The 14,282-nt window shown below is 50.5% G+C and overlaps 1 protein-coding gene across 1 annotated transcript in view; it reads right to left on the reverse strand.

Annotated features, from left to right (window-relative positions):
- The window catches only part of CDHR2 (cadherin related family member 2), a 24,290-nt gene extending 14,912 nt beyond the window's left edge, over positions 1-9,378 (reverse strand). Inside the window, exons 1-11 of the mRNA XM_077757267.1 lie at positions 9,327-9,378; positions 8,991-9,062; positions 5,827-5,963; positions 5,674-5,711; positions 4,062-4,164; positions 2,126-2,215; positions 1,412-1,537; positions 1,194-1,340; positions 1,031-1,106; positions 827-942; positions 41-274 (exon numbers count right to left, since the gene is read on the reverse strand). Of these exons, the coding sequence (XP_077613393.1) occupies positions 41-274; positions 827-942; positions 1,031-1,106; positions 1,194-1,340; positions 1,412-1,537; positions 2,126-2,215; positions 4,062-4,164; positions 5,674-5,711; positions 5,827-5,963; positions 8,991-9,062; positions 9,327-9,378 (1,191 nt within the window). The remainder of the gene's footprint in view (positions 1-40; positions 275-826; positions 943-1,030; positions 1,107-1,193; positions 1,341-1,411; positions 1,538-2,125; positions 2,216-4,061; positions 4,165-5,673; positions 5,712-5,826; positions 5,964-8,990; positions 9,063-9,326) is intronic.
- Positions 9,379-14,282: the final 4,904 nt, after the last annotated feature.

The following is a 14,282-nucleotide window of genomic DNA, read 5'->3' on the forward strand; positions in this document are numbered from 1 at the left end:
ATCAATCACATCCAACCACCCCTTGTCTGGGTGCACCTGCCTTGTCTGGGTCATACACCACCATGGTGAGGCCCTCGATGGGGATGCGGGTGGAGGCATGCTCGTCGATGTAGCCAGTGAAGTTGGCTCGGGCGTCTTGGGGGGTGAAGGTGCAGGCTGGGAGGCTGCAGTTGTAAAACTCGGGTTTGTGATCATTGACATCTGTCACCCTCAGCGTGACCCATATGCTCACCTTGGCCTCCTGCCCATAGATGTTGTGGTGCCTCTCGGTGGCCTGAGAGCAGAGCAGAGGCCAAAGGGCAGCGATCAGAGAACAAATGCTCAGAGAGAGCAGAGATTCAAGGCCAGAAGCTGAGAGTTAGGGTGCAAAAGGGGCAGTAGACCCCTCACTCACCGTGACCTGCACCTTCACCTCTTCATCCTCCTCCAGCAGCTGCTCACGGTCCAGGGAACCACTGACCGTGATCACCCCATCTGGCTCGATGTCAAACAAGCCAGNTGGTGAGGCCCTCGATGGGGATGCGGGTGGAGGCATGCTCGTCGATGTAGCCAGTGAAGTTGGCTCGGGCGTCTTGGGGGGGGAAGGGGCAGGCTGGGAGGCTGCAGTTGTAAAACTCGGGTTTGTGATCATTGACATCTGTCACCCTCAGCGTGACCCATATGCTCACCTTGGCCTCCTGCCCATAGATGTTGTGGTGCATCTCGGTGGCCTGAGAGCAGAGCAGAGGCCAAAGGGCAGCGATCAGAGAACAAATGCTCAGAGAGAGCAGAGATTCAAAGCCAGAAGCTGAGAGGGTGCAAAAGGGGCAGTAGACCCTTCACTCACCGTGACCTGCACCTTCACCTCTTCATCCTCCTCCAGCAGCTGCTCACGGTCCAGGGAACCACTGACCGTGATCACCCCATCTGGCTCGATGTCAAACAAGCCAGGCCTCGTGGAGTCTAGTGAAAGGCAGTAGGAGCTGCTGCTTCCAGTGACTCTGGCAGAGCCTTCACCCCTCCCCCAGCCTGGGAACACCCCCATTCTCACTGGAAATGCTGTAGATCACCAGGTCATTGATGCCTTTGTCACCATCCACAGCCTCCACCTTTAGCACTGAGGTTCCCTGCACAGAGAACGACCTGGTTCAATGGCCCAGACCCTTTCCCTGCCTGCTGTGTCCACCCAGACCCCTCTTGGTCCTCTAACACACCTGGGGTGCATCCTCAGCCACAGAGGCTGAGTAAAACTCCCTGACAAATTGGGGGTCCAGGTCCGGCTCGTCGACCACAGAGATGGACAGGAAGACAGGCGAGGAGCACTGGGTGATGTTGCTGTTGTTGTATATGCCGCCTGAGTCCTATGGGGAGACAGGTCCCTGTGAGCCTGGGCCTCAGGTCATGGCATCCCTCCGTCTGTGCCCCCACTCACACAGGCCTTCAGCTCCAGCTGATAGAAGGCACTTTGGTTGTTGTAGCTGAGGCTGCCATTGAGGACGATGGAGCCATTGGGCAAGATCCTGAAGAGGTGCTGGCTGTCTCCAGTGCTAGGGATGACCTAAGACAGAGCACAGTCAGACCAGACTCCCCTCTGAGAGACCTGGGTTCAAATCCTAGCTCTGCTCTTGACCACCTCTGCCATCCTTACCAGGTCACATAACCTCTCCAAGCCTCAGTTTTCACCTCTGAAAATTAGCTCAGATATTTCATAAGTGGGTTGAGAGGAGGGTCAAATGAGGTAAGGTATGTGCTAGGCACATCATAGGCACTCAGTTAACAGGAGCTATAGCTAGCAAACGTGTCTTCAGGAGAACTGGGGCCACACCCCCTTGGACAAGACACTGTACCTCTCCAATCAGCCACCAGGTGGCTTGATATGAACTCAGCAAGGGCCCAGACAGTGTCCTGGGCAAGAGGGTGGGGAGGAAAGTCCTGTCCACAGCAGGCACCCCCCCCTTAGGTAGCTTGGCCAAGTGAGGTCCAGCAGGGGCCAGCGAAAGGTGTGGGAGCCAGGGCTAGGCCACCACAAAGACAGTGTCCTCACACCAACACTCAAGGTTCTTACAGGTTGTGTGGGAGATGCTGCCCCCTGGTGGCCCTGGGGAGCAGTGGGGCCCATACTCCCATGGGACTTGCCCACACTCACCTCTTCTATGGAGTACACCACAGCTCCTGAAGATCCCGTGTCCAGGTCCTTGGCCACCACAGAGAACACCAGGGAGCCGACTGGCAGGGTCTGTAATGAGGAACTCCAATCCATCCCCGCCATAACTGGACACTTACTTCCCCTCCCTGAGCTTCGGTGTTCCCAACTGTACCACAGGGATAATAACATATTCCAGAGCCTGAAACCCAGTGTTTCCTTTTCCTTCCCACCTAGGCTGGGCCCCTGGGACAACGAGGTTGGGGGGAAGGAGGGTGGAGGGAAGGTTACTCCCTCTTCCTCTCCCCAGCACCTTAGCTGGCTTCTGATTTGCAGAGCCCCTTAGGATAAGGATGAGCAATCATTCAGCAACCCAGGATGTGTCACTCCCTGGGTCAAACATCCAATGGGCTCTCTGTGGCCTATAGCAGTACATTCCAAACAGCACCCTGCAAGGCTGAATGGTTCTTTGGGGAGGCCCTTGTCCCCTGTGACCTGTTCACACCTTCACTTTTTCCACAAAGTGGTCAAAGTGATTTTTGGAAAATCATGAATCAGACCACATCACTCTTGTGCTAAAAAAAAAAAAATCTCTGTAACGGTTCCTCTATTCTGTCCAGAATAAGGTCCAGACTGCCTCTGCAGCCCTCTGAGGTCAGGCCACTGCCCACCTCTCTGACCTCACCTTCTCCTCACCTACTACCCTCCACTCAAACCCACTTCCAGGCTATGCCTAAAACACTCTAAATTCATTCCCAGCTCAGAGCCTTGGGATCTGTGGTTCTCCTGCCTGGAACATCCTTTTCCTGGAGCATCCCATGGCTGGCTCCATCTTGCCATGCAGGTCTCTGCTCGGATGTCACCTACTCAGAGAAGCCTTTCCTGGGCACTCAACCCAAACCAGCCCCCTTCCTGGTCACTTTCTTTCACTTTGTCCTGTTTCATGCTCTTCATATAACTTAACAGTATCTAAAATAATCCTGCTTATTTAATGTTTCATTGATTATTATCGGTACTCTTCATTAGAATGTGAGCTACTGAAGGTGGTGACCAGATCTGTCTTATTTACCAGATATTCTCAGCACCAAGGACAGTGCCTGGTACATAGTAGGTGCCCCATCACAGTCTGCCAAATGGCTGCCTGGATTTCACTGGTCTTATGTCTGACCTAATATGGGGCCCTACACCTCATATATCTTCAAAGCCACGTGGTAATGAAGATCCAGGAGTGATGTTGTGTTTGCTGCTCAGAGACATTTGGGGAACCTCCTCCCACTCAGGCAATTCAAGTGGGGCTGTCCTCCCTTGCTAGAAGTGAGGGCTCGTGTGCAAACCTTGCCAATCAGAGCATCCCATACCTCTATGTTGGTGGGCACATGACCCAAAATGAGCCAATGAGAATCAGCTCTGGGGTTTTGGCCAGCACCATGGAGAAAGAGACAGTCTATGTCCAAGTTGCAAAGCCTAGAGCTGCAGAGAACACTTTTATCACCACAAGAGAGAAAGGCCTTCTTGCCCAAAGATGGGGACAACAAGAGAAGCAGAGCTGAGATGTGGAAAGAAATCTCTTCTTGATCACATGGTTTGAGTACCTGGATCCAACCATGCCTGAAGTTAGTGTTCCTCAAAATTTTTCAGATACGTGAGAAAATCAATTCCTTTTTTAAAAGAAGTTTTGCTTTCATAACTGAAATAATTCTAATCCAGTCTGACTGATTGCAACATGTTACTGTCACTGTTGTTCATGGGGTTACATTCCCCTGAATTTGGTTCCTGCAGCTGCCCCTTCTAAGAGGGGCTTTTCCCTGATCCTGGACCCCCTGCTGGCTGTCTCTTGTTCTTTGCACTCCTAGAACTTCTGGGATGCCTGCATCATACACACACACACACACACACACACACACACACACAGACACACACACATTAAGGCAGATGTTACCTCACTGATGTTGGTGGAGAAGCCAGTATTCTGGAAAACTGGAGCGTTGTCATTTCTATCTTCCACGAACACCTGCATTTCCCTCTGCACCTGCAGGTAGGAAAGTCCAGGTAAGCCTGGAAAATGGGAGCACTTGAGAATTCAAAGGGAGAAGTGTCTGGGTTGGGAGTGCAAGTTGACTTCCCTTCTCAGGCAATTAGGTAATATTTGCGATAATCTTGTATTTGATACAACTTCAAACAACAGAAAAGTTGCAAGTATAGTACAACTAACTTCGAATACTCTTCATCCAGGTTCACCCAATTGTTTGATTTCTCACTCTCCATGTGTTTACAGAACCATTTCAGAGTAAGTTACAGACATAATGAGGTCATTTTTAAAACATCTAAAATGTGCCTGTCCTGCTATAGGAATGCTCATTTTGGGGGCTCCTGGGTGGCTCCGTCGGTTAAGTGTCCAACTTCGGCTCAGGTCATGATCTCATGGTTCATGGCTTCGAGCCCCGCATCGCGCTCTGTGCTGACAGCTAGCTCAGAGCCTGGAGCCTGCCTCAGATTCTGTGTCTCCCTCTCTCTCTGACCCTCCCCTGTTCACACTGTCTCTCTCTCTCAGAAATAAAACATTAAAAGAATTTTTTTAAAAGGAATGTTCATTTTCTCTTGTTGGCCACAATTTAAAGCTGTGGACAAACCTAAGTGTCTATCAGAGGAGACCAGCTAATGCATTACGGTGTGTCCCCACACTGGAAAATAATGCAAGAAACGGGGAGCTTGTGAACAGACATGAGCAGCCATACATATACATGGCTCCTATAGGGTCACCCAAGGGACTTGAGCTTTAGTTGCAACTTTTGAGATGTTTACAAATATATCCAAGTCATTAAACTGATTTTTTTAGGGGCGCCTGGGTGGCTCAGTCGGTTAAGCGTCTGACTTCGGCTCAGGTCATGATCTCATGGTTTGTGGGTTCAAGCCCCGCGTCGTGCTCTGTGCTGACAGCTGACTCAGAGCCTGGAGCCTGTCTTCCGGCTCTGTATCTCTCTCTCTGACCCTCCCCTGCTCGCGCTGTTTCTCTCTGGCTCTCAAAAATAAATAAAAAAACATTTTTAAAAAATTTTAATGATTTTTTTAATGGACAGAGTTTGGGGAGTATGTTATGAAGACAAAATCCTCCACATTCACAGACATGAGGCACAGTGGTATAAGTGTGTTATTTAGAAATATGAGCACTGATACCAACCTGTTCAGCCAGGGAGTTGAAAGCGATGGCCTTAAAAGAGCTAAGGTAGGAAGTTATTTATCACTTGTCTTTTATTAACACTTATATTAATATAAATTGATATAATTCATGTTATACTTATAAAAAGCATATTTATATAATTGAAGTAAATTAATAATAATATTAAAATCTTGGTACTATTGTGTAACCCCAAATGGACACGTATAATTTGGATGAAAATAAACACCAAATTCAGGTTTTGTTAACTAGAGCCCTCCCTGGTTGCTTGAGGTAGGGGACACGGTCAGGAGTGGGCTTCGGGCCCCCGTGCTCCGATCCCAGGACAACCCTGCCCTCCCCTCCCCCCTTCCAACTCACGGGGCTGTTGCGATAGTCGCTCACGGAGATACTGATGGAGAACCAGAAGGATGTCTGCAGCAGGAGGAGAGGAGAGGCCCGAGGTAGGCCCCTGCTCAGGGTGGGAGCACAGGCAGGACCCCCGCCTCCCAACCCCCTCACGAGGCCTTCCCAGGCTGCTGCCCTTTACCTCATAGTCCAGAGGGCTGGCCAGCCTCACTTCACCAGTGGTTGAGGTGACAGTGAAGAAAGCAGGAAACTGGCCAATCCCATAGGTCAGAGTGTCCTGGTCCTGGTCCTGAGCTACCAACCAGAAGGCCACAGCACCTGAAGGCAGGACAGAGAATGCCCACAGTCCATGGTCACCTCTTTCAGCGCTGGCCTAGCTGAGCTGGGCTAGGGGGCCTGTCTTCTCTGTGTGCAGAAATCTGGGACCTCCCAGCCGCCAGGGCTCTGGCCGCTGTGGTCATAAAGGTCAGGTTTGGCTATTGTACCCACTCTGTGGCCTTTTGATAACAGCATGCTGATTGCCTCTAGGGTAAGACCCCATCCGCACTGGGCCCGGCAGGGTGGGCTGCTATCCAGGCATCTTCTTTTCCCCTGGCCCTGGGATTGCCTCCCTGGAATTCGTTGAGAAAAGACCAAAGATGGCTGGAATGGTGGCACCTAGCTGCAGCAGCTGGGTGCACCCTAGCACAAGGACTGCTGGGGTCCCTCTGGAGGTGCCCGGCCTTCTCTAAGCCCTCCCTTCATCTGAGGCTTTGCCCAGAGCCTGCCAGAAACACCATCTGCTCAAATGAGTGTCTCCTGCTGGTCTCCCAGGAGCTCTGGCTCTTCCACTGGGGCATGTGTACTTCCAGAGGGCACGTCCCTGGACAGAGCAGGGGCTTGCAGATAGTGGGGGGCTTGAACATCGCAAGTTCAAGAGGACCCACAAGAATATTTAATTTCAACTCTCCAGTCCAAAAGGAACTTTTACAGATCCATCAAACCCTGCTCCAGGGCCTCACCTCCTTTATCACATCCAACCTCTGCTCAGCCGCCTCCAGCGTCAAAACGTACTCCCTCCTCAGCCACCCTCTTCCATTGTCGGACAACTGTCCATAAGCAAGGGCTTTCTCCATGTCACCAAAATGTGTTTCCCTGTAGCCCCCACCCATAGGTCCCCAAAGGCCACAAGGTACAATGCCCCTGGGCCCATGCTGCTTATAGAGGACCCACAAGAATATTTAATTTCTATCATAGAATATAATTTTAATATCTGTTTCTAGAGTAAGGGGCTCACAAAGGCAAAAGTGCCGTGTGGCTCAGCGCCCAGCCTGAGGGCCTCCAGGAACCAGCCCTCCTTTTTTGCCTGTGACAGCTTTTCAGGGACAAGCTCACTTGGGTGCCCGGAGTCTGCTTTCCCAGCTTCTCCCACAACTTCTGGGACAGCTTGGTTACAGTCCCTCCCCACCAAAAGCCCCCTCTTGTGGCAGCGGTGAGTGTGACTTCCTGACTCATGCAGCAATCTCCTCCCTTCTCCCCAAACCTTCAGTAGAGGCTGGAGCTGGCTGGAGGGGACCAGGGACTGGCCAGGGAGAGGGAGGAAGGAGCGAGAGGTGAGCCTCAAGCTCCGAAACAGCCACACCAGGGGCCTCTGGAACCAGCGTGGGGACTCAAGCTGTTTTGTTTAGATGTTAAAGGCAGAGCATGGAGATCTTGAAGGCGTTTGGGTTGTAATATCTGCGACATTTGTTTGAAGGTATGTGTGTGTTTTATCTGTGACCAAACAGCTATGAAAATATATGTAAATATCACTCATGTCTGGACACTACTTCTCTGTTGTACAAGGAGCATTTATAAATATCCAATAGTTGGACCCCAGCCCAGCCCCGCCCTCCAGGGGACGTTGTGTCATCTCAGAGTGAAATGAGACTGCTACCTCCCTTTTCCTGGGCATTAAACCTTCACTAATAAAACCCTAAATAAATCTTGCTGTCCTGGCAGCCACACCCAAATACGTGTGGCCTTTGTGCCTGCAAATCCTTCCCCACCTTTCCCTTAGGCAGCTGAATCCCAGGGCAGATTCTGGGCTTCACTTTCTTTAATACAGTCTCTTGTGTTATGCGGTAGCTTTACGTATCTGAGATCCCAAATCTGATGCCACAACAAAGACTGTGGCTTGTCTCCCAGCAGTCACACCCCTCCTTTCCCTTGGAGTGAGAAAAGCCTGGATTTTGAGCTGGTTATAATGGCCAACCAGAGTAAAGACCTCATTTCCCAGGTTCCCTTGCAGCTAGGTTGGAGATGATGCTAAAGTCTGTGTGTGTGGAGTCTGGAGCCTGTCCTTATGAGAAAGGGCCAAACTCGCGTTGCCCCTTCCTCCTCTGGCTGACTGGAATAGGGTGAGGTATGAGTCCTCTTGGGCCACGTGGCCGAGGGCCGCACCTGAGGGAAGGCAGAGTCTGGAGACGGAAGGAGGGTGCCTGACACCAGGAGCGTAGAGTAGGGAACAGCCTACTGTTCTGATAGAACAGAACCCCAGACAGCCCTGAACTTGTTGCTGTAGATGGCTAAATGAGAGAATTAAAAACATTGACCTTGTTTACACCTTGGCTCTTTGGGGTCTATAATGCACCGCTGAGCCTATATACCACTGAAAACAGTCATCTTTTGTTTCTGCTTCTCCAATCCACATCCTGCTGGGAATTTGGTATTCAGTTCCTACGGCTTCCTCCAAACCGGTATTTCCCAAATGCCATCCCCTCTTGTACGCTGCCATGATCTTTACCACATCCAAATGTCTCATTATTTATGATCCTTCTTTTAATCCGCTTATCATTTCATGTAAGTACATGTATTTTAAAAGCAAGCTTTAGATTGTGGCTGTAAATAGAAATCCGTTTCACTTGCCATAGATAGAAAGTAACTCTACAAACAAAAGCAATAAAAATAAAGCACACTTATTAACTTCTGGCAAGAAGCGTGTGAAAGGCTCTGAGCCTGAACTCACTCTCTGTTTAGGGGGTAAAAACAGGGAGTGGAGAGAGGTTAGCAAGCAGGAGAGGTGGAAGAGAAAGAATTGTCCCACGTGGACCCTTTCTCCTTGGGGAAATCAGAAACACCAGAAAGTGATGGGAAACAGGAGGAAAGTTCTCACGGGGTGTCTTGGTTACTTGATGTTGTGTGAGGGCCCTGACACAAAAGCTGAAGAGGAGAAAACAAATTTCTGAAACAGACGCCCATCAGGCCACCTTTGCCCCTTGACAAGCCATGTAGCTGCAAGGATGGGGAGCTGGCCCCTAAAGGAGGCCCTTGCACCCTCCCTGGGTAAGGGTTTGGCACAGTCTTCGCACAGGGATGCTTACTCACCCACTGGTAGGTCCTCGGGCAAGCTCACTCTCGTCATGTTTGGCAAGAACACCGGGGCCACGTTGGCTGCCACTGTAGGAACGTAGAGCACTGAACATCTGGAGGCCCTTGCATCTGATCCCCTCCTCCCCCCGTGGGAGCCCACACATCTCAGCCTTCAGCCCAGCTCACCCCCCAGGGCCCGTATTGCTCCCCAGGCCTCCCCAGGCAGCCAAGCATGCGGCTGGGTTGTAGGAGCTGGGAGTTTGCTGATGAGACGGTGCCCCTTCCTTCTGGAAGGTCCTGCCAAGGATCTCCAGGTTCGTGCTACTCTGACAAGGGGAGGGGAGCACTCACCGGACACCACGAGGGTAGGAAACAGGAGGGAGGACAGCCACAGCCACGCCATCGTGTCTGGAAGGACCTAGGAGAAGAGGTGTCAGGGAAGGGGCACCTGTACCCGTGTCTTCCTCCCTTTGGTGGACCCCCATCTGTCTGGCTCTGACCCAGGCTCACCCACCGCTACCACTCAGCAGTCCTCCTTCAGGGCCCCTATCACCTTCTGCCCAGTTTCCAGATGTTCCAGGGTGGGAGGAATGGGGTGGGGGGACCCAGAGGGGCGGGCAAGGTAGCTGAGCCTGGTCCAGAATTCCATTTTGAGAATGACTCTGAACTCAACTCCAGAATTCAGTGTCCACTGTGTAGCAGGCACTGCACTAAGCAAATTATATGTGTAATCTTGATATTCCTGCAGCTATGAGGTGGTTGAGAGAATAAGGGGCTTTCCTGAGGCCACACAGGGAATCCATGACAAAACTGTGCTCTGAACACAGGACTTTCGGGAGCACCTGGGTGGCTCAGTTGGCTGAGCGTCTAACTCTTGATCTCAGCTCAGGTCATGATCCCAGGGTCAAGGGATTGAGCTCTGCTCAGCATGGAGGCTGCTTAATAAGATTTTCTCTCTCTCCCTCTGCCCCTCTTCCCTGCTCATGCTTGCGCTCTCTCTCTCTCTCTCAAACAAAATAAAGTTAAAATTAAATAAAAATTGAACACAAGACTTTTGGTCTCCGTAAGTCACTCCCTCAGCCACTACACTACCTGCCTATTTGAAGTATGTACGCTAATAGCAATCTTCAAAATCAGGTGCCTCAGGAGGGACTGTGACTTATCCAGGACAATCCAAAGACTCTATGGGTGGGCAGGGTCCTTTGTCCTACTTGCTGACACACTCAATAGCTGCCTTTTCAGCCTTTCCCAAAGTGTGATCTGTGGAACACTGCCCATGTAAGATACCCTACAGTAGGAGGGTTCTCTAGTCAAGTTAGTTTGGGAAGGATTCCAAACCTATGGGAGAACCAAGAGAAAAATGACTTCAATCTGTGGCTGATTCCAAAAGATGGGTCCCTCCCAAGGGGAGAGAAAGGGACAAGGGAGAGAGAATGGCTTCCAAAGCTGATCCCTGACAATACATCAGCATCAAAACCCGGAAGTCCTCTCCCTCATACCCCCCAGCCCTCCTCCCACGTTCCCACCTCAGGGACACACCCATTTGCCCAGGTCACCCTTGATTCCCCTTTACTGGAGTGCCCCACACCAACCCATGGGGACCCCTGCATTTCTCTCCATCCCTCGGAGGCCACGCTCACAGGCTGCCTTGCCCCTTTGCCTGGCTCAGCTCTCCTCCAGGCCTCCCTCCCCTCAGTCTCTAATCCAGTTCGCTCAGATCAAGTAATCCTTCCTTGTCCCCCTGATGACCTCCCTCTGCTGTTCAAAAGCCTTCGATGGCTCCCCATCGCCTGAGTCCAAACTGCATACAAAGGCTTCCACAGACCATCCGTGCCTGAGTGCCATCTCCCATGCCTCACATGGCCACAGGTGCACCCGCTTTCCCTCACTGCCGGGGAAACACGGGGGTATCAGGAGGATTGGTAATTTTAAATAGCTGCTGACATTTCCTGAGCACGTACTATGTGCTGGGTATTCTGGTTCATTCATTCATTCTTCTATAAATATTTATGGATGTCTACTGTCCACCATGCGCCATACCTTGTTCCCAGCACCGGGGAAATAATGGTGAACGAAAGAGTCTGCATGCTGCCTTTACCAAGCCCATGGCTCAGTAAATGAGACAGACCCTAAACAAGTAAACACAGCGCTATCTAACTGCTTGCTGCATCCCGTGCTATGAAGGAAGAGAATGTGACTAGTGTGGGAGCAGAAGGAGGGGGGCCACTTTGGGTGCGATGGCAGGTATGCAGGGCTACACACTTTTTGACCCTTCTCCCAGAAAGAGATGAGGACTAGGTCTGCCCCTCCTTGAATCTGATACATTCATCATGTTTTTATTTTCTCTCTTTTATGAGGCGTTAACACCTCGGGGACCTTGCTGGCCTTTCCCAGGGTGAGCTCTCTCCTGGGGATCACAAATGACGTGCCTGAAAACCCTCGTCTCCTATACAAACCAACCAATCCAGAGCCGACACCCCAACCACCTCCTTTATCTAACTCACACACCAAGTCAGTATTGCCCTGCCCTAAGTGACCCCAGGGCCAAGCACTGGACAGCTAAGGACAACCCTAGAGGCTGCCAAAATTACTCAAACGATTTCATCCTAAGCTTGTTCCACTGCTTGACCTGCAGCTTCCTTCCCATGGAAGATGCACTAAGGCTCTGGGTATTGCTTCCTCCTCTGTCCTTCGGCCTCCTGACTGTATGCTTCCCCATGGGGCCCTGCATGGTGTGGCAAGCCACCTCCTCTAGAAAACTATAATAAAAATCTTCTGTCGATGACGTTAGTCTCTCCATGTCATTACACAGTCGCCTCCATAAATTAAAAATCCCACTGGTTTTATAGTTGAGACATCTGAGCGGGCCCCATGACTGACTGATAGAACATGGCGCCAGAGGTGCTGTGGTGGTTTCCAGGCCTAGGCCTCAAGATACTGGCGGCTTCCCCTTCCGGTGTCTTGGAGCACTCGCTCTTGTAACTCAGCAGCCATGCTGTAGGAAGGCCCACGCAGTCTCTTGAAGAGACTCATGTGGAGAAGAACCGAAGCCCCCGGCCAGCAGCCAGGCGGGGCTCCTAGGGGACAGCTAACATCCATGTGAATAAGCCGTGTGCATAAACCATCGCAAAAGGGATGCTCTACCTCTGAATGAGCCATCCCTTCTGAGTCCTGCCCAAATGGTGGATCTCAAATCGTGATAAATGACTGTTGCTGTTTGCCAGTAAGTCCTAGGGCGGTTTGTTCTGCAGCAGTGGACAATGGAACACATAGGGCCGAGTCTCTGAAGAAGTGACATGTCTGGAGGGTAAGAAGAGGGCATCGTGTGAGGAGTGGAGGAGGGAGCTTCCCGTTCAGGAAGATCCAACATTTATCTCCACTTCTTCCTTCTTGAACCCCCTCTCAAATGATGGTAAAGATTTTAGAAGTTCAAAAGGGTTGATGAGAGATGAACAACCTATCAAGCTAATGATAGTTAAAACCAGAGAAGGGATGACCACCACGAGAAGCCAGCTCAAAACCCCAGAAAGGCCAAAGCATCGACGGTTCTAGAACCCCCTGAAAACAGAGCTGTGCGGTGGCCTAAAAGCCAAAAAATGTGTCGAAAGTTTGCATGTGAAGCCATTAGACTCCCAGATACCACTTCTCCACCTGTGCAGTCAGGGGACTGACATTCCCCCCAACACACACACACACACACACACACACACACACACACACGAGAGCTTACATGGAGGCTACTTCCTGAAGAGGCTGAATCAGACAGATCTGGACCCAGGGGGCACAAGGCCTGGTAGAGGTGGGGTACCACAGCAAACCAGGGAGCTAAGTGAAAGATTGCACACTAAATGGTGACACTCTGAGCCCCTTTCCCCTGCTCAGTCCCCAAAACACTGGCAGATGATAGGACACCTTCCCCAGCCACCAGAAATGAAAAACAGAGAAAATGAACCCACTTAAGAGAAAAAAAAACAGATTCTGAAATGTAGGGGCTTCTGTTGACTCACTTTATGGTGTGCCTTCTAAGAAACAAGCCCCTCCTTGCCCCCTGACCCAGAGCCCCCATGTTTAATTATGAACAAGAACCACCAGACATTGAAGGGAAGAGAGAGGCCATAGCATGTGGGAGCTGCTACGAAAACTGCCATAGCTTCAGGAAGTTTACAATCCGGTTGGCACTATCTTCATGGCTTGAAGTCTGGGTGGAAGTATATACACCATGGAAATAAGCAAACACAACAAATCATGGAAACCTGCACACCAGTGACAGACACTGACAAATCCAAACCAAATCAAGCAAAAATGTGGGAAAATGCAACTCAGAGGCTATTTATTGTTATAAATCTTGTAGTATTTGAATTTTTTATTTTTTATTAAAAACATTTTTAATGTTTATTTACTTTGAGAGAGAGACAGATGGAAAGAGAGTGAGGAGGGGATGGGTAGAGAGAGAAGGAGACCTAGAATCCGAAGTAAGATCCAGGCTCTGAGCTATCAATACAGAGCCCAACATGGGGCTCAAACCCATGAACTGCGAGATCATGTCTTAATCCAAAGTCAAAAGCTCAACCAACTGAGTCACCCAGGTGCTCTTTTTGAATTTTTAAAATTCAGTGCCCACGGGGTGCCTGGGTGCCTCAGTCGGTAGAGTATACGACTTTTGATCTGGTGGTTGTGAGTTCAAGCCCCACAATGGGTGTAGAGAGAACTTAAAAATAATATCTTTTTTAAAAAATTCATAGGGCACCTGGGTGGCCCAGTCGATTGAGTGCCCAACTCTTGATTTTGACTCAGGTCATGATCCCAGGGTCTTGGGATTGAGCCCGGCATTGGGCTCTGAGCTGAACATGGAGCCTGCTTAAGATTATCTCTCTCTCTCTCTCCCCTCCCCCCCACCTTCCTTCCCCCTCTCTAAAATAAAATAAAATAAATCAGTGCCCATATTACTTTGCTAAAGCGAGCACTGTTATAAGGTTGCTCCAGGTAGCTCAGTCAATATGAGAGATGGTCCTGGGTCAAGTAAGAACCAGGTGTGTTCCAGGAATTGTAAGATGGGCCCTGTGGCTAGAGCAAAGGGAGAGAGGGGCAGGGAGGGAGACAGGGATGGGGAAGCAGGTGGAGGCAGCTCATGCCTGGCCCTGCAAGTCAAGGCAAGGATGAATTGCTTTATTCTAGGGAAAATGGAGGGTCTTTGAGGGTTTTAAGCAGAGGAGTGACAGGGACTAATTTACTTTTCTAAAAGATCTTTCCAGCTGCTCCATGCTAGTGGATTGAAATGGTGGCAGCAGGACTAAAGAGCAGGAATCG

This window comes from Crocuta crocuta, unplaced genomic scaffold, assembly GCF_008692635.1.
Source record: "Crocuta crocuta isolate KB4526 unplaced genomic scaffold, BGI_CrCroc_1.0 scaffold131, whole genome shotgun sequence".
Classification (NCBI taxonomy): Eukaryota; Metazoa; Chordata; class Mammalia; order Carnivora; family Hyaenidae; genus Crocuta; species Crocuta crocuta.